The 21,147-nt window shown below is 39.8% G+C and overlaps 1 protein-coding gene across 4 annotated transcripts in view; it reads left to right on the top strand.

Annotated features, from left to right (window-relative positions):
• htr1d (5-hydroxytryptamine (serotonin) receptor 1D, G protein-coupled) overlaps window positions 1–21,147 on the top strand; it is a 62,377-nt gene that overhangs the window by 38,428 nt on the left and 2,802 nt on the right. For 2 of the 4 annotated variants that reach the window (XR_013305146.1, XR_013305145.1), the window contains exons 4-7: window positions 9,451–11,844; window positions 13,313–13,389; window positions 15,948–15,982; window positions 20,565–20,684. Coding sequence is in view for 2 of the 4 variants with exons in the window: in XM_077620771.1 (XP_077476897.1) it covers window positions 9,994–11,145 (1,152 nt within the window). In the remaining 2 variants the exon portion in view is untranslated. Of the gene's footprint in view, window positions 1–9,450; window positions 12,607–13,312; window positions 13,390–15,947; window positions 15,983–20,564; window positions 20,685–21,147 lie in introns of those variants that run through there. The other 2 variants (XM_077620771.1, XM_077620772.1) reach the window with 1 other exon arrangement.

The following is a 21,147-nucleotide window of genomic DNA, read 5'->3' as shown; positions in this document are numbered from 1 at the left end:
GCAGCAGGGACTGAGAGATGTACCTAATATTTTGGCTCCTCTGTGAGGAAAGCATGAAAACAGAGCTTCAAGCCACTTTTTTAATGAATAAAACCATGCGGGTTTTCTAATAATTTAATAACAGCCGTAAGAATAAATGAGAACTGAGATTTGCTCCTAATATTTTGGCTCCTCTGTGAGGAAAGCATGAAAACAGACCTTCAAGCCACTTTTTTCATGAATAAAACCATGCATGTTTTCCAATAATTTAATAACATCTGGTATAATGAATGAGAACTGAGCAGGATTGTCTCATTTGGTTTTGATTTTTTTTCTATTCTATTTTCTATCACTCGAGTCTTGTATGGTGGGATTACATGAGATTGTGCATGTGACCGGGATGAAAATCCATAGATTTGCCCGATTGCTACGGATGGAAGAGTTATTGTGTCATTAGCGGGGTGACATCGCAGTTGTTCACACTGCATCCTACATGGCTCGTATTGGTTGCTGCTCATTCAAGCAAAAAACCCAGAACAACTCATCATGATGACGACTGAGGAGCGCATATGGAGATTTATTTTATTGAGGCTGGAGAACTTAATATGGTCCAATGAGGATTTACGCATATCCCTTCATATGGCCTCTCATCATCCTTATCCGTCTTTGTTACTTCTCCTCTACTAATTGGAAGGACCATAGGACTATTAGAAGTCCAAAGTTAAAGAGCTAAATCATGAAAGAAGCCTCTCAGTAATGTGAAAGTGGCTTGTGGAAAGGAAAGAGAAGCACCATGATGAAAAGTGCACTCTCCACTACACAGTGCTGATGCTCTGTTTTCTCGCTTCTCTCGAGGTGAGCGCCACTACATAAGAACCATCAGAACAGCAGGAAAATCCTGGCCGTGTCACGTCATGCCCTGGCTGATAAATAGTTAATGACATGGACTCATGGAATTGATTAGGAAATAGTTGACTAGAACAGGAGCTCTTCTCAGGACCCTTTTGGAGTTTATTAGGTTCATTATACAAATCTGGCTTCATAATTAATACCAAAGGAAATTCATGCTGATGTGGAGGGTGCGCTGTAAAGGGAAAAAAAAACAGGAAAGCTTTCTTTCTTAAAATAAATGGATTGTGGACAAATTTAGCCTGATGTCCTGCTTGTAGTCGCAAGGACGTATGGCTGTAAATCATTGCGCTAGCTCAGGGCCAGCTGGAGTCAAGGGTGGCAAAACAAACTAACAAAAAAACACAAAGAATTACACATAAGTTCATCCCGTTCAAACAACGTCCCTTGTGAAAGCAAAGATCTGATGAAACTATTGCAAGATGGGCTGAGAAAAAAACATCAAAGGAGGAAAAGCATTACGGACTACACAAAGTTAAATTAACGATGACAAAAGCTATTCCACTGAAACGGACCCCTAAAGTAAATTGGTAATTATCCTTACTCTGTTTTAACAAACTTTTTTAAAGTGAACATATTGCTGGACAATTGAAGGAGAATTGGTTTGGGTATTGTGTTAAGCAATCAGTATAAGTTAAAAAGGACACATTTTGAAACTAACTGCTAAAACAAAACAAAAAAATAGCACACTCAAAGATAACTTGGGGTTGAAACCCTTGAAAGTTTTTGAGGAAAGATTTTATCCATGCATTTGTGTTTGCTGGAACAGTTTACATATTATAAAAACTTGTTACTGTCAGTTTATGACTTTTTCATGTTACTTGTTCATATTTTACTTTTGTTTGTCAGTCGACAGTTGAGGTTTGAGTGTATTAGCATTAAGCTGCCGATAGATGATGCGACGACATCATCTATCATAATGCAATTTGAAATGTGAGTAACTTTAGTTTTCTCATTTTTACTTTTAAAAGGAAGTTGTTAACCTGGGAACAGTGACTTTTTCAGGCTCCTGTTGATGTGACCTTGGGGGTTGCGATGTGCCCTCCACACAATTATGGTCAAATGCAATTGGGTGGATGGCCACCTGATGGTGCAGTGGTTCTTTCAGGTGACTTCAGTATAGGCAATGTGGGTTTGAGTCCTGCTCGGTTGCAGTGTGATTGTGAGTGTCTGTCTCTGATTGACCTATGACTACGACCAGTCTCGTCTGTCTTTCGCCCAAAGTCAGGTAGGGTAGGCTGGTTGAACAGTTTAAATTTCCACCTTGGTTTGTGTGTGACCATGAATGGTTGGCCATCTCTATGTGCCATTCGATTGGCTGGCAACCAATTCAGTGTGTCCCCCACCCGCCCTTTGTTGGCTAGTATAGACTCCAGCACCCCACGCAACTCTTGTGAGGATAAACGGTACTGAAAATGAATGAAGTCAGGGAAATGTTATTATGACTTCCTCTCTTTGCAAAAACAGCTATTTGAATCTGAATATCATTCTATCGTATTCATAGCAACAGCAAGAAAGGAATAGAGAAATTTCATGCGTCTCGGCATCATTATGAAATTCTTGGTGGACACATCGTCCTGACTGTGTTTAATGTTGTGTTCACTTGAGGTCTGTCAACAAAGGACGGCAATGAAACCAACGCGAGTTAATTTTAGTGTCACTTTGTGTCTTGAACGCTCCTCAAGAGCAGAAAAACAGAACTACAAACACTCTGAAACGCTTTGAGCTGCCTTTCATTAGCAGCGGCGTCACATCGCTGGCCCCACAAGCCTTCCTAAGTGTTAACAGTAGTCTGAACACGAGTTGGCGTGGAAGACACCGAGCAGATGGCGCTGCGAAAAGTCTGCTTTTGCCTATGAAACAAAGCCCACCGGACCAGTAATGAGATGATGTGAAGATGTGATAACGTGCTCCTTCTACGAACAATCAATAGTACAAATGAAGGTAAACTCGTAGATAAGCCTCGCTGTTGAGACAAAGCTGTGCAGAGGAGAAGACAGTCATCAGTGATGTGCTAGTGAAATCAGGCTGTTCTCATTTGTCACCACAGTAATCAAAACACCAGAGGCGAGTCGAAGAAACATTGCGGATTCGAAGGTAAACAGTAACTCTGGAGTGTCACACATTTAAAAAACCAAGGGCAAATAATCATCACAACACCAAACATCAACCTCTAGCAAGTTTTTGTTTAACTTCTAGATACAGTTTACCATCCAAACTTCATTTATTTGTCGAGATGTCCTGATCTGACTATTTTTGGAGTATCAGACAGTATCGGATTTGGTCACAAGATCAGTTCCAATCCAGTAGTTTAGTAATATCGTGCTTTTCGGCTGCTGTAAATCAAACCACTAGACAAACGTCCACTGGATGGGCAAGTATCTCTTTAGAAATGAATGGCAGTAACAGATCACCGAGTAACATTGTAAACAAAGCATTTCTTGACTTTGATACAAAAAAAATCATTTGTCACTGGTACTTTTTATTTCGCATTATTTCTACTGGTCTAATATTATGGACATTATATCAGTATCAGCAAAACATATCTTAAGAAAAATCCGATTGGGTCAGAATTCAAAAAGTCATCCCTAGTTATTTGTTTTTTTGTATGGACACTCAATATATATTGCCTTAATAATTTGACACAGCAAGACTCCGTTTACATGACAACAATATTTAGCAAAAACAAAAAAATGGCATGTTGCTTTTATTTTCATTCCATGTTTACACGACCGTTTTGTATAGGGAATCATTATGCAAAAGTCCATGAACCCCAGTAGTACAATCCTCCCAGGTCTCATCCACACTTGTCTTTCTCTCCTTCACATCTCCAGTGCAGCAAAAAATTCAAGGATGCATTGAATTGTTCTTCCTGAATAACGAGCGTAGTCAATAGTTGGTTCGACTCGTGTATAGCGTTCACTGCAATTTGGCCATGAACAAGGTTGCTATGTGAAGATGTTGTTTTCATAAACTGGCTTCATCAGTATCTTCGCTCCGTTCACTGGCAAAGAGATATTGTATTATTCTCACTACCTACCTTTCCAAACTACGGAAGTCAGATGTCACCCAAACTCACTATTTTGGTGTGAAATGTCGACAGTATGAAGCTTTTTTAAGACATTTTCAGCCCTCGAAACGCCATGTGGATTTTCCTGTAGCTAAAAAGACATCCATTTGCCATTATGCGTATCAGATGTTGTCAAATCCCATTGGAGTTTCACGGTCAAATCTTTCAGCTTCTTCTTTATATGACCCCAAATCATGTTTCAAATGTGTAACAAATCCAATTGAAAATGCCTGAATCTCAGTGAAATCTCATCAGATTGGTTTGTCTTTATGTCTGACAGGATGTGTTGTTTGGCCCACATCCATAGGACCATCTTATTTTATATACGACCTCTGTCTAAGCACTGATGGAGATTTACGCTTTAGTTTGACAGCAGTGATTTCTCTTTGTATGTGAGTGTGGGGGGTGCATGTGTGTAGTATGTGTCGCTCTCTCTTGCTCTCAACTTCATCATATAGACTCCCTTTTAACAAAGGGCTTTTCAGGTGTCCTAGATTTGGACTAGTACCTGCTCCACTTTCTAAGGGTCACATCGATGCTGGAGAGTCAAGTATTTATACCATAGAGGGTGGGGGGAAAACTTTGTTTTCTAAGCATTAAGTTTTCTTTCTTTCTTTATTTTAGGATGCTTTATGTAAATATTGTTTGCTCACAAGTTTGGCCAAGATACCTATGCCAGCCTTAATAGGTCATATGACTTTCTTTTGTCAACTCGAGCATTTAATACATGCCGCACACACATATTACTTATATTATATATACCTTTCCAGTAAAAAGTACCTTAGCTGAATAGTTAACACAAATACTTTTTAAATTAATCCTGGCGACATCCAACTCATGAGTGGAGAATATTATTTGAAATTAAAAACATGGGAATTGGGCTAAAAGTGCTTAAGGCCACTTTATCAAATATTGGCCCGCACCCAAAATTATTTAATATAATTTCACCCTTGGCTAGGTGCTTTTTGTCCACTTATACCTTACACCGCAGGATTATTTTGACCTTTACCTCAAAGGCCAGAATTTGCATGTCCATAAATGTTCAAAAAAATATCTTTTTGCCTTGTACTTGCATTTGCATGTGTGTAGGCGGATGGTTAAGGGGCGGTGTAGATGGCACATGTGCGTGTACGCCTACTCAGCTCTGGAAGAACACCCACTCTTTGTGCTCCAGGGTACCTACAAACAAAATGGATGGACCACAAGTCCCCTGCTCCCATCACATAAAAATACCTTTTTATTCTTTTATCATTAGGACAGTGCTAAGCCTAATTAAAATTCCAATTCCATCGTTCAAATCTTACCGTTTTACACAGGTTCCTTTGCCTATAAAGATCTAGAGCCGTTTTCCAGTGACTGCCACAGTTACATTTCAACTAGAATATATTCCACCAGATTGTGACTGGCTAAACAGGGTTGCTCTTGGTGTCCACTGTTATCCACATAACAGAGACACTTTGTCATTCAGAATTTGGCTCATAGTAAAAGACCCATAGGCATATCGTTCTTACTTTCTTTACTGTTATTGACATACAATCTATTCTTCCACTCTCTCCCTTAAAACAAGACTGGTGTCTTTTGCCATCAATGGCAGTGAATAAATGAAGGGTTCCAACCAATGTTCCCTCTAAGCTGCACGCATGCGCAATTGCGCACTACTCTCGTCTTCTCTGCGCACAGCAAATCATATGGAGCGCACAAAATAAAATCCCTTTTTTTTTTCTTTTTTAGCTGTGAGGCCGACGCACGAACCACTCATCCTCCGGGCAGCCCATTCATAGTTCATAGATATTAATCATTACATTTTATTATTACTGAATCATTTATGTGTAGTAGACATACACCTGCTTATGGCAGGTGTGATACTGGTGTGTGCCCATAGCGAGCAATGGTGTGCTCAGGGAGGTTGTCTTTCTGCCCAGACAAACAAAAAAATAGAGGGAACATTGGTTCCAACACCTCTACTAATCTGTACTTTATTCATCCATATTATCTATTCTTCCACACAATACATCTATTATTCATTCATTGTTTGAGTAAACGTTAGAGAAACAAAACTCTACTGCTGTTATTTTACACATTGTGCACGGCAGCACAGGAGTGAGTAAGCAGGTTTGATACGGGACACTTGGCACAGATTAAATGTTAAATAAAGGTGGACATCTGGCTCATAAAGAGACGCTTCAATGCCCCGGTAGGCATCTAAAAGTGTGACTTTGTATAACCTCTGTTCCAGCAGCAACGTGGCTCACTTCCAAATAAATGCACTTCCAACACACAGAACTGAATTTATTACTTCTAATGATACTGCTGTAAAAGTTGTTTCGAATCTAGTTTTTAAAGCTGATGAGGTTTTTTTGTTTGTTTTTGTTTTTTACATGACCTTTTGGCCTCGGTGTTATTGAGACAATGGAACCTCTAACAAAATCCATTTTAGGATAATTGGTGACTTAAACACAAATTTTATTACAGGAAATAAATGTAATTTGATTTGTCCCAGGGCTTATCGCCGTCATTAAAACCTTTATTAGTCTGATAGCGTTATCATTATGATATCGGCCCCCATTAGTCCAAACGTAATAAAATTGGGCCCAATACTTCTTCATTGTTAAAGATTCCCCTGATTCTTTTTAAGTCCTCTTTCAATTTTGCTGCCGTCACCTGCATTTCTCCTTAGACATTTGCTTGATCAACACGCACGCTGACAGGGGCTCATTAAAGTCGTGCTAGCGTGAGCGAAGGCCGGAGTCGACAGCAGACAGGCTCTGACAGATGAGCAGCGATGGCTGTACCTCCGCTGAGTTAAATCAATTAGCCTTCCTCCAGCGGCGTTAGCAGGTCCGCCTGGTTCACGGGGTGAGTCGCCGGTTCGCCATGTACTGCAAACACATTACCGTAAAGCATCTGGTGGGAACGGAGCCAAGTCTGAAAGAAGTGAATTGGATTTCTCGTGAATGGACCTGTGATCTACCACATAGTTCAGTAGATCAATTCTGTTTAGAAGTTGAACGAGTTTCCTGGTTTGGGCTCTGCCCCTCATGTTATTTAATTTCCAAACCAGAGGGAGGAACTAATGTATTTTCATGCAAACTGTATATATAGCCCAATTTGAGCAGTGCCTGTTCTTGATTGGAGATCTTTTCCTCTCATGCGTTCATTACTAGCCTCATTATCTCATTGTCCAGTAAACCAGAGCACAAGATAAGACTTGTGTTTGGCTTGACTGATATGTAAACAGATAAGCCTTTCAACCATCGATTACAGGTGATGATGATGAAGGTGAGACTGGAATAGAATGAAAAACCTCTATGGTCCAAAACAATCAATTTTGAGAAGTGGGTGGATTGCCCTTTTGTTTGAATTTGAAGATTTTTTTTCTCAGGGAAAGTTTTTCAACAATTAAATTGACATCTGAAATGATTATGCTTATCAAATGTTTAGTTTAACTTCTGTTCTGTGGTACCGAAAAGCCCAATTTTCTTGTCAGAATCCCAAATAGTATATTTACTCTATTTTTATATGTATAGTGTATTATAGTTTAGAAAGTTATATTATAGGTTATCACAATATAGTGTAGTGTGGAACAGAATTTTATTTGATCAAAGAACAATATCATTCATGATAATAGTAACACACTTTTTTTAAAAACAGGCTGCATCTCTTAATGGAACATATTTTAAAAAATTACGTATCGATAGCCTAAAACACACAAAAAACTTTTAATCTCACTCCTAATTACCATCAAGTCCATTTCAGTCTTTATCTTCATACTCTCTTCTGAAAAAAAATCACCAAACCTGGAAGTAAAGGGCTGTCCTTGAGTGCCGTTATTTGCTTTTTGTTTTTCAGCAGAAAATGTAGTACCTTATTTTTAGTACAGGGAACACAACACGAACAGAGCCTTTTATTTATTGAAACATTTGGTAACTACTCAAGCCTGCAGGATTGAGATGAAAGAATCTATAGACACAGAGCAGATAGGGAAAAGATAAAACACAGATCAGATCCAATCTCGTAATCCAGGATTTGTGTTCGAGTGTCTGCAGATGTCTACTGTTTGATTGCCTGCATGGATAACATCTGGCCTTGTGGCTCACCCTCCTTTTCAAGCAAACATCATGGGTGTGTCTTAACTTTAGATGGGCATTAGACCATTATTTCTTTGATCAACCATGGGAAAAATGAACAATGATTGTTTAAGAGAATAGGCAACACATTAAATTTATGGTTGTCTGTCTCCCTCCCAGTCTGGAGGTTTGTAGTTATTATTTCTGTAGCATGTATATTAATCGAATTACAGGTCATGTGCAAATAAAATACCATGGTTTAAAAAAAACAACCAAAAAAACAATGCAGTTTCTTATACTAAATGTGAAAATAAATGTGGAAACATTCAGATTGAATCACAAGTTAAAATGTTCTTTTATATTTCAGTTTCATCCTAGTCTAAGTGCTGAAAATTTGTTGTAAACCTTCATGATTGCTGTGGACACACACATTAGATAAGGAGGGTAAAAGCTCATTCTGACGAGCTCCTGGCGCAAAAGCCTGCATCCCACATTTGGCCACCTGTCATCCTTACTTTGGATCCAGAATGCTTGAAATTGGTATCAATAGGGTTGGACAAGAATTGTGTGCTATTGCATTGCCTTTGGAATGAATAGTGACTGCTAGAAGATGTCGTCATGAAATGCCCCAGAAGGAAATCAATGAACACTAGTTATTCATTAAAGGATGCTCTGTAGAAGCTCAACCTGCGTGACACTGCAAACAGAGGGCCAGGTTTTTAAATCCTGGTCTTGTTCAAATTAAGTCGAAATTTTCCCATAAAACAGCAAGAACAGAAAAATGATAAGATGCGCTTGGAATGCTCTGGTTCTAACATTTCTGAAATAAATTTAAGAGGAAAATCTAGTAGAGTAATTGTGAGCCTGAATAGTTGTCCGTCTCCTTGTGCACTGTGACTGGCTGGCCACCAATTCAGGGTGTCCCCCGCCTGGTGCAGTCAGCTGGGATAGGCTCCAGCACCCCCGTGACCCTTGTGAGGATAAGCGGTTCAGAAAAGGAATGAATGAATGAATAATTGACTGTGGTTGTAACTGCTTTGTGCTTCCCTTGTACATGGTCAATGCTAAAAGTACAGTTTCTAGATGTCTCAATATTAAGGAATAGTATAATAAATCTCATGTAATAATATGATAATCTACGGTATATCTCTCAGAAACTACATAATCTATCTGAGTTGAAGTGAATGTACAAAAACCTCACAAGGAGGTTTGCTAATAAGGCATATGACGAGAGTAAATATAAATAAAGCAGGCAGTAGATGAGTGTGTCTTGCTGCTGATTCCAATTTTTCCATTTACAGGTTGGTCTCGGTTCAGGTTGGTGTTGTTTGTTTGTAATGCATATGTTTAGAGGAAAGGATGATGATGATGCTAAAAAGCAGTTTAATGTAAACAATTTTTTCCTTCTTTGTCTTTCACATGCAGATTCAGACTAAGGATGAGGAGTTATATGGACCAAGCCTTGACTGGGCCACATAACTGTTGACTGGCTTCTCATGAACACTGCCAGAGATAGCGGCCTGACAACAAGCCGACCTGTATATCCGTTGTCATCATCATACCGCACGCAGCTCGGCGCCTCGCCTTATTGAAACGCAGAAGCCCATTAAAGCGTTTGATAGATACGAAGGTTTGACGTTGGAGGTGTTGTTGCCGGCCGGGTGCAGCTTAGATGCGATAAGAGGAGGGCAAAGAAGAAGAACAAATGTGGCCCTCTGACAGAAGCTGAATGCAAATGAGGATCTATTACTCCTACCGCAATGCAAGCAGCATTCAATCCATACTATAAAAGTAAAATTGACGACTAGGTTGGCTTCGCTTACAAGACCAAGGCTCAAAACCTGAAATGATGGGATCTGATGTTAGCTTTGGGTGAGTAGATTCGAAAAACAAGGCAATGGGGTATTGAACCCTGCCCTCGCGCGTTTGGAATGAGGCTCTTCTAGGCTATAGGGGGTCACGAGCAAGATGGAGATGTACAACAGCTCCCTGGACTACTCCAACAGCAACACAACAGAGACTCCTGACCCTACCGACGCGTCTCCCTATTGGAGCGAGGCCTGGGTTTTGGGATTCCAGATCTCCTTGTCGGTGCTCCTTAGCTTGGTGACCTTCGCCACGGTGCTGTCCAACGCCTTTGTCATCGCCACTATCTTTCTGACGAGGAAACTGCACACGCCCGCCAACTTCCTAATCGGCTCGCTGGCCGTCACCGACCTACTGGTATCCATCTTGGTGATGCCCATTAGTATCGTGTACACGGTGAGCAAGACCTGGTCGCTGGGGCAGATTGTGTGCGACATCTGGTTGTCGTCTGACATCACCTTCTGCACGGCGTCCATCCTCCACCTGTGCGTCATCGCCTTGGACCGCTACTGGGCCATCACGGCTGCGCTGGAGTATACCAAACGCCGCACCGTGCGCCGAGCCGGGATCATGGTCGGCGTAGTGTGGGTGATTTCCATATCGATTTCCATTCCTCCGCTCTTCTGGCGACAGGCCAAAGCCCACGAGGAGCTGACGGAATGCTTGGTGAATACAGATCAGATATCGTACACCCTCTACTCCACGTTTGGGGCCTTCTACGTACCCACGGTGCTTCTCATCATCCTCTACGGACGAATTTACGTCGCGGCGCGTTCCCGCATCTTTAAGATGCCGACATCATCCGGGAAGCGCTTCACCACGGCGCAGCTCATTCAGACCTCGGCGGGATCTTCCCTGTGTTCTCTCAATTCCTCGTCCAATCAGGAAGGGCAGCTCCAGGAAGGACACCTCCACTCAGGAACGGGCGGTTCACCTCTCTTCGTGAACAGCGTGAAGGTGAAGCTGGCCGACAGTGTTCTGGAAAGGAAGCGGCTGTGCGCGGCGCGCGAGAGGAAAGCCACCAAGACGCTGGGCATCATCTTGGGCGCTTTCATCGTGTGCTGGCTGCCCTTCTTCGTAGGCACGCTGGTCACAGCCATCTGCAAAGAGTGCTGGTTTCACCCGGTGCTCTTTGATGTCTTCACCTGGCTGGGATACCTCAACTCACTCATCAACCCGGTGATCTACACCGTGTTCAATGACGAGTTCAAGCAGGCCTTCCAGAAACTCATGAAGCTCCGACGCTTCTCGTGAAAAGCAAACAAGCTCATGGAAAATAGTACAATTAGCTAGTTGTAAAGTCAATTGTCTATATTGTAAATCAATATATGGTAGTTTTTATTTTTTACATCCAATCGCCCAGTGCCATACCTCGCTCGATATCAACAACAAAAAAGACTTGCATGCGGAAAAGTATGAACTAACGAGAAATCTCGAGGAAGAACAACCATTCGTTCCACAGGGATAAGTAAACACTGGCCACAACATTAGGTACACTTGGCCGAAAGCAGCACTTTCAAAGTTTTTAACTGTGTATCAAAATACATACTATATTATATATCACCAAGTAAAGCCTCCTTTTTTATACTTGAACTGTTCAATGATTTTTTGACAGTGTTAACAACTCTCTTTTTTGTCAGATGTCAAATTTATCAAGTTATTTTCACATTACGTGGATTTTATATGTTGATCTCTGAAAAAAACCTAGAGTTAAGTGCAAAAGAGTGAATGAGGGAGAGCGTGAGAATTTAGTGCATATGTGTTACATTAAACAACAATGAATAACAGTAATGTTTATTTTTCTTCTGTTGTTTTTGCTTCAACAGACACGCAGCTTATACTCTATTATTGTCATTCCTAACTTCACCCATTATTTATAGCACCCGTCCTCATTAAGGGAAGCTGTGAGTGAACCCAGCCAAATTTAATGGAGTGATTGCCAGCCAATCAAAGGTAAATATTGACGACGAAACACTCATATTGACATACAACGTGGTCTTTTTGATTGTGGTAGGAAACTGAACTGTCCTTGATAAAAAGCAACCAACAGTTCGCATTACATTTTCAATTCATTCACCTCAATAGCAAGTGTACCTAATGGAAGGCCAGTGAGCAGAGAGACTGGTTGCAATCTTTGGGAAACACTTCAAGCCATGAAATGTATCTGTCTTTGTGTTGTACTGTTTGCTGCTGCTCCCGTATGTTTTCTGTAGTAGAGAACGTAACCCAAAAGGTACAGTAAATTGCTCTCCATATATGCTTTTCTGTTTACATGAATGTGTGTGCGTGTGTGTGTGTCTGAGTGTATAAGAGGCGCTGGTTTTATTGAAATTAGGTGTCAACACAGGGAGCACCGTGGAGTGTTTGACATTTGCACAGGCTTGTATTGTTATTACGCCAACTGAAAAGCAGATACTCAATAAAAGCTGTTACGGTGCGAAAATGGAAAACATACTGTCAGGAATATAGAAACCTTTTTTTGCATTGATACATGAGGCTGCATTGAATAAGAATTTGTTGAATTGCAAACAGAGGGCATGGTATGACTTTATTAATGTCTGTTTGCTGTGGTAGTCCAAATAAATTTTTGGGATGCTATTTAAATAATGACTGCCAACCGTCCCTGTTCAAATGGATAGCATATCAAATGTCGTCTGTGTCAGGCAATTAGTGAATCTAGTCTGCAAACTTGGAATTTACAGTAGAAAACACACAACTGAATGGAAAAACTTGCTATCATCAGCTCTTTTTTGTTAATAACCAGAATAACTGGTTGAATAAGAGCGAGTGATGCTAATGAACTAGTCAATGTCAAAATATGTAAATCAACATGTAAAGGTTGCATACATTTCAGGCTATTGCTTTAATTTATGACAGACGATGAGAAAGGGAGATCAGTAGGAGAAGGTCAAGGCGACCCGCAGTCTAAAAATTAACGGTGCATATAAACCACATTTCATTTGGGGTTTTAACTGTGCATCTATATGTACAGTGTGCGTTTGGGGTGAGAAAGCTCAAGAAGATCCATGGTGAGAATGGAAATATTTCTTGACATCGTCTTTATTGGTGTGAGGGTCAGACAAAAACCCAGCCATGCGTTGAATGGCCTGATGAGATTGCGCTCCTTTTAAAAATACTTTATCTCAGGACAGGACCCTGAATAGTGCAAGTTCAACTCAGAAAAATACAGATAAAGCCCTTATGAAGAAACAAGACCCCAAGACCTTTACCACCATCCTTTTTTCTCAGACAATAATCTTATTTTCCCCTGACACTTAAATCTCAAATCACCTGCCATCAACCGGATTGTGTCCCCTCTTAATCACAATGATGATGATCTTGCATTCCCATTTGTTGAATAAAAGTGGGTTTTTATGTCATTATGTCTGAGTTTGAAAGAGCACTTCATTATTTACCACAGGTTACAAGCCCCTGACTGGTCGTCTATCGCTGTCAAAGACACTAAAAGAGTAAATATTGCTTCAACAGCACTGAGAGGTGAGCAAAAAGAAAATTATCCATTATCCGTTTCTTTGTACCTGGTCGTTTAAGTCTCCTGATTAGTGATGGACGTCTTTCTCCCCCTCCTCCTGCTTTTCATACACCCTTTCTGAATAGACCAAACACGGCGCCACTTTGGTGACAGCGCCTGTCGATGTAGACACTGTTGCTAATGCTGTACAGACTTTTGTGCACAACAAGTCAGTTATTTTGCGACATTTCGCTGTGACGGGAAAATACACATCAAATATATTTGGAGGGAATGAAAAGGAAAAACAAGACTCTATATAAACAAAAATAGTTGCTGCTTAAAATCGATGTGTGCATGCATGCGCCCAAATTGTCAGGACATTTTGAAGGGTAGGAAAAAAATGCAGAACACCGCCCATAGAAGATGTCTATTCATTCAGCTAATACCTTATGTTGGCTCCACTAACCAACCTTTTTTACAAAGATTTTTTTTACCTGGGTAGGCATCTGTTTAATTTGAGAGTCTTACCGTTGAGGTAAGAAATCAATGTTTGTATTATGACGGAAATGTGTTCTTGCTTCTGGTAAACTACACAAACATCTTCCTTTTGATGCATGTGTAGACTTTGCAAATGTGGGTTTACCTTGTAGAATAAATCCTTCTTAGACGTCAATGTTGCCAGATATGGCGGTATACCCTGAATAAAATTATTCATTCTAGCATACCTGTCAACCTCGGCCAATTGCTCCCCTTATTAATGATTGGAATTCCCCTTGTCAAGCGATAATAAACCGTACAAATGTAACGCGACACATATTTACTCACGTTAAACGATCATAAACCGTACAAATGCAACACAGCACATATTTACTCACATTAGTCTAAAACTTTCCCCAAAGTGGACGTAGCGCCCAATCAGTCAGTGCGCCTTTTGTATGCGCTTAATTTAAGATTCTGTAGATGACGCTGGATGACGCTAACAGCTTGACTGTCTGGGCTTGCTGACACGCTGTGTAGAAGAAGAATGCGCATGCGCATTAAAATATTAGCTGTCGACGATGACATTTTCGTCTGCTACCTGTGACCGAGACGATACGAGCCAAAATGGGTAAAACGAGATCGGTCTGACAAAAAACGTACTGAAAAAAATTCCTGTTCAAAAGTTGTTATACAGCGTATACAATTTGAAATGGTCAAACAGTATAAAATACATGAAAAATGTAAAGGTTGACAGGTATGTTCTAGTATAAATACTAGATCCTGGTCTGGCTTCCCCTCTTGGCTGTCTGCACAGTCCTGTACTGTAAAATTTTGCATTTTGTCTTTAAAGCTATAAATGCTCTTTTCTTATCTGGTAAAGTTCCTCTAGAGAAAATTACGAGGTATGACATTAAGCAGTGTCTGAAAGGGCAGATGAATGATGTGCTTGAAGAAAGCGGTTCTGTCCATCCACATTAATGCACTAAGAAGTGGCCTGGGATAACGTCTCGAGCTGTGAAGCCAAAAAAGGTCGGCGTGTATTTAACCTCCAGGGATGAGGACTGTCAGTGGGAGACAGCAGTGAAGGGCTAAACGCGTGCCGCGCCGCACACCAAATCATCTGGATGATGGGAAAGGAAAGACAATGGTGGGATTGCCAACAAGACAAATTAGGCCCCTGCGATTCAACCTTTCCGTCTTAACTTTGTAAAAGAGCAAATTCTTACAATTCTGTTATTGTTCTACAGTTCTTACAGTTTTAATCCAGTCAATGACGTTGAAAATACAGGTAATTTTTGTCATTTTGGGGATGCCTTGCAAAACTCTCCACGTAGAAAATTCATATGGTTTTTGCTACGTTGTTCTTCAGTGCGACAAACAGCACACGGACCAGTCTATATTCCAAATAACCAGGATTGTTATCAGGCTTCTGGAGGGATTGGTAAGGAGTGGATTATTTGATGGCCTGTCTCATGGCCTGTCTTTCAAACTTGGTCGTCATGGTTCTACGGAGATAGCCAAGAATGTTTTTGGCGGCAGATTGTTGTGATGTTATTATCAAGATCCATTAAACAGTATACTGTCATTTTTTAAAGTTTGTGGATGTATTTTGTTATACAACAGCAATTTATTTAAAAAAAACATTTTTATTTATGTGACCTTATGACCTTTGAACTTCTTGCTTTTAGAAGTGTGAGACACAATGTTTTTTTAAAGAAGGACCTAAATTATGCAAAATTTCCCGAGCGAAATCGAGCGCTGTGGTCAACATACATGTATGCGATCTGACAAACTTCCCTCACCTCTTTACCAGAGCAGCGACTTGGACTACACTTCTTCCATGTATGCACAAGGAATTGCATATTTTCTTATGCGTATAGGAAAGTACAACCCAAGAGAGCTGCATTGCACATAGTGTGGAGATGCCTTGGTCAAACTGAACCCATGGAGGATACAAACATTTTACATTTCATCACACATCATGTTTTTGCTCAGTTTCTTGTTTGATTTAAGTGAATAATTCAAAACCATGCCATTTTCGTGCGTGTGTTGTGATATTTTTCTTTATAAAAATGATATTTATTTCTTATTCTGTGAATTTTAGGTTTAGATACGTCGTTGCTCTTCTTGTTGCTGCAGGTGAGTAATATTTTTAAAGTGTATTTTAATTTTTGGTATGCATGAAAACATCAAAATAGATTATTGAGGCTATTGCGAGATGATTTATAATAATACTAGTTATGCTAGTGTCAACCATGTGGAACTTGGAGGGCATCCAAGTACAAATGGATTGGCTGTTTTGTTTTTAAAAGGCTCTTTTAAACATTTCATTTTTGTCATGTCTGTCATGATTTGCGTAACTGCCAGTTGGCGACATCATTTTTTTCGGGTTTATTGATGGGCGGAGTTTTCTAGTGACACCTGGTTGCATTCAGCCATGTTGAGTATTTAGGTGAATCTTAAGTAAAAGGAAGGTGGCAAAGGGTTGTTTTAACTGTTAATTGATCTCATTTGCTGTCTGATAGGTTTCTGGTTTATCAGTCCAGTGGTAATTAGGCTTCCTTTTATCTTATATAGAATTGTACTTCACATTTTAGGTCTTGCGGTTTGACAAACCTGGGGAAAATTGTTCAGCAAGTGTGTGTCTGTGGAATACTTTCCATTATAGCATTTGCCTGTTTCCAGAATAAATAAGTGAGCATTTGGTCTAACCAAGCGAGAAAATAGCTTGTGTGGCTCAGTCGGACAAGGATATAAATGGGTCAAATCCAGCGTTGAAGGAATGAGTGTGGAAAATGGGTTCCACCCAATAGAGCTCACCTTTTCGCTGTTGTTTTTCACCTTCAGCCAATGTGACCAGTTTGGAGTTCCTCTTGGTTAAGCAAGGAAGCACAATCATTCGACACTCCATTTGCTTTAGCAAGCTTCTCTAATCGGATCACACAGATAAATAACTCGATTTACAATAGTCCATCCTGTTACTACGGTTGGGTTTTCCAAGCCTTTTCTGGGTTTGTTTGGAATACAGAGAGGGAATGCTCAAATTAGACCAAATTGTTGGTTCCCGCATGTGTTTTCCTTGCTTAATAGGTTTAAATGATAATCCCAAACATATAGCTGCTCTTACATTAGAATAGACTGGGGATTTTCATGGATGAAATGTATACAAGCGGAAGACTGTGATCACCTCTCAGTGAGTGAGTGGGAGTTGAAGCGATATGCTGCATAATAAAATCAATGGGATATCTGACTTTATGTTATAAAAGCAATGCTCGTGCTGACGTCTTTCTAAAGAAACAGAAATAGAGTCAACTGTCATTCCAAAGTGACATTCCTTCTCTTCATATGCATTTCTTAGCTCTAATTAAGCTCCATGAATATACATTCTAATGATTCACAATCACTTTGACCTACTAATCAATATCCTGCCTGACCCAAATAGATTTATCTCGGCCTACTGTTACAAATCCAGATGAGTAACGCACGGTGTCATGTTTCAATCATATACATAATGAGCATAGGAACATAGTAAATAGTTACTAACTGGGGATTGTGTTTTGGAGTGGTTGATAAAAGTCACATTGTAAATGTAGTACTTTCCATGTAAATTTATCAATTGAGAATATATTGCTGCATGTGGGTTCAGAATGCTTATCGTGTGTTAGGAGCAGCCTGCTATTGTTTTTCCCGACTCTCGTTTGTCCCTCCTGCCTTGCCGTTGTGTTCGCGCAGCTGCGCGTGATTCGAAATTAGTCCCTGATTTGTCTATTTAAACCCCACTGAGTTTAATGTCATTGTCGGATCGTCTGCCTAAATTCCCTTACCATGCATCCACACTACCCTGCTCCTCGATTCCACGTGTTTTCCCTAGTCCGGTTTGGTTTCATGTTTCGTTTCACAAGTCCTTGTTATTTTGTAAGGTCCCTCCTAAGTTATTAAAGTTTTGGTTATGAGCACAATTTGCTTCGTCCTCACCTGCTTCCCTGCGACTGGGTCCTAATCCCTCCTACTTCGCCTCGACGTCTCCCGTGGACGTAACATCGTGTGTATGAGCTGGTGATAATTTTAGGGAGCTGTGTGGTCGTAGTTTGTTTGAATTTTTTTGTTGTTGCAAAATTCCAAAACAATTAATGAGTCTTTAACAGTTTGCCTCCTATTGACACTAATAGTCATCCAATCCATCTGGACATGAGACTGCCAGCCGCTCCCAGAATAAATGATGATTCTGATAGAGTGAACTCCTGTCCACATTTCTGGGACTAATTACTTTCAAGTCACTACTCATGTTGAAATATAGGTCCTTAATACATTTCTGTTATTCTTGTTCACAGTAAAAATGGTTCTACTTTTGTCACTGTGATGGGAAACCTTCCCATAGTGGAGGAAGCATTTGGTTCCACATGCATTATTCAACGTCCATAAATTATACATCGTTTCTATGCATTACCTGACATGTAAAGGTGTATTTGGTGTGACAGGAATACTAAGGCTCTATTATAAATTTCTTGTATGCATGCTAGATGATCCATGTTGAAAGATACAGTACATGTCTGTTATAATTAATAGTGAGGGCTTTATTTTTACATTTTTGAGGAGGCGTTCTAGACTGAGTGTTGGTGATTTTGAAAATTACAAAATACCTCATCTGTTACATTTTCTGTCTGATTTTATTTTCTTATTTTGCTTCAACAAATATAGCTAAACCAGGCGGCCCAGTGGTTAAGTGGTTGGCGCGTCAGCCTGACACTTCTGGGTTTGATCCCTACATGATCTTTGTGAGGATAAGTGGTTCAAAAAATGAATGAATTATAGCTAAACCCATCAAACTTTTATTTGAAGCTTTTTCTTTAGTGGCCAGCATCAATTCTAACACCTTATCGTCACCTCCCTAAGGTCCGTGTCACAATGAAGTTACATTTTTTTTCTCTCAGAGGCGCACAATTGCAGGTATAGGTCAGATTAGATGGCATCTGATGGGAAACGCCGGCGTTGCCTTTTAACAGCACACAAAAGGTTGTCCTTTTTCTCTCCAGTGCCCTGTTCTCCCGTGATTATCCCAGGCAGTTGGATCCTTTTATGACCTGAGTAACTCACAACTTGAAAGGAACTCAGCTGAGGAATAGTGGAGAAGAAGAAAGGGGTATAGGAAAAAAAAGTGGGTGACGAATAGAGAGGATGAAAGAGGAATGATGAAATGTGATTAAAGATGGAGGAAAGACATTTGGAGATAAAAGAAAAAGTGGTGATGCTCACCACAATTTTTATCTGAACCATTTTAGTACCGTAAGGCTTAAATCATTGGGAGAGAGAATAATCACAGTCAGCCTTTTCAGTTCAAATGGATGGAGTGTATATGTCCATTACATCAACAGGATTAACATATACAGTAGTCCCTCGAATATGGCGGTTAATGTAGACCAGCCATGGCCGCGATAAACAAAAAATTGCGAAGTAGGATCACCCCCATTATCACTATCACAATAAATGTTTTCGTGCCTATACAAGTATACAAGTACAATTATCAAAAAGTGTAATTTTTTTAAATATTATAACAATAAGCATATCACAAGACTGTAATGTATTAATATCTAAATATAATGCATATTTTTAAAAATGGAAATACTGTACTCACAGTGAAAATAGTTCTTCTCCGCTTGATATAATTCCCCAAAAACAGGTTAATGGGAGTTTTAGTCCAAGTCCTTTGTCTTGTCTTAATCTGTGATATTCCAATTAATTTCCCTTTTGAGAAAAATGGGCCTAGCTTCCAATAGAAAGAGTATGCAATTAGACACTAGGTTAAGGCAGACACTTTATATTTTCTGTACTTGTTCCAGATGTCTTTTTCGTATTTCTTCATGTGAGACTAAATCAGCTTCTGCTCCTGGCTCCGTTAAAGATTGTTTCTTCAATAGACATAGAATTCAATTTTTAAATGAGAAAGAAAAATGTCCTTTTCCCCATTTTTCTTTTAATTAAATGAACAATCTGCCACTTGTTTTGCACACAAGCGAACAATTAATTCCACCAAGCACCAGCAGCATTGACTTCTCTTAGAAACAACAGAAACGTCAGTAAAATAACAGATGCTAAAATCACGTTTATTTCTTGAAGTTGAGCACTTCTCTTACTCTAAAGAAGTTAGAGCTGAAGCTACATTCTTAATAACTTTGTAGACAATAGTTTAAGGTGGCCAGATGTCTACCCTCAAGTTTTATATTTATTCGAATCACAACAACCATTTAAAGTTGTTCTAACAACCCAGACAATTTACTAACTTCAAAGGTATAAATCAAAAGTCTGCTGCTGATGCAAAGCGGAAGTTTTTCTTATGGCCCTTGGAAGAACTCCAAATGTTTACCTTGTAATCCAGTTATTATCTATTCATGAGTTCTGAAATGCCTTGACTGAAAGCAATTTAAAAATCAGACGGATCTGATTACCTTAGTGTGCCTTCTGAATAAATGTCCATTCTTTTATCCTATCAGTGGTCATATGGTTTGTTTACTTATTTCATATCTAATTGGCCTGAAGTGATATTTGGGGCGATTTGATTTTAGATTTGCAATATTTTTTCTAGTGCCCTATTGACTGAATGGCAAACAGTTTAGGATGCAGTCAGCTGGGATAGGCTCTAGCACCCTGTGACCCTGACAAGGATAAGCAGTGTTGAAAATTTGAAAATGAATGGGTTTTTTTTCTTCTTCTTTTGACATTTTAGGCCAGGGGAATCGTTTAGGAAGAAACACAGAGGGTGGACCCTATCAGTGCTCAATGGGGAGGCCTTTAAGACTCCTGGGAAGGCAAAACAAGATCACAGCATATTTTGGCTCCGGAGCAGGTGAGGTTCAGTGGAAGTGGCATGGAATTGCTAAGGTCACTGTATAGAGAGGCTGACTGCAAGGTTAAAGAAAGTGGAAAGTTAAATCCCGTGAGACAGATGGCTTCTTCAAGCGAACAGTGTATGATGTTCTTTCATGCCAATCAAGCATGTTATCTGCCAGGGCACAGTCAGGACCTTCCATTTAGTTGAAATTGCTGGTGAAAAATACAACATTTTTCATTTAATTTATTTTATTTTTTGTTCACAAACGAAGGAATTTTGAGGACCACACTGTATAAAAAGAATAACGGCATTGTGGGAATATGTTATGGGGGTAAAGTTGATGTAATATGAAAAAAAATGTTGTGTTCCAACATAATTTTTCTTTTCTTGATACTTTATGACTAATTTCAATAGGCTTAAACCTTTGTTTTGTGTTAAGCATAACCGAGATGAGTTTCTATTTGTTTGTGGGAGGATG

Source organism: Stigmatopora argus, chromosome 15, assembly GCF_051989625.1.
Source record: "Stigmatopora argus isolate UIUO_Sarg chromosome 15, RoL_Sarg_1.0, whole genome shotgun sequence".
In the NCBI taxonomy this organism is placed as follows: Eukaryota; Metazoa; Chordata; class Actinopteri; order Syngnathiformes; family Syngnathidae; genus Stigmatopora; species Stigmatopora argus.
The sequence above is the reverse complement of the archived record's forward strand: the minus strand, read 5'-3'. Positions and strand labels throughout refer to the sequence as shown.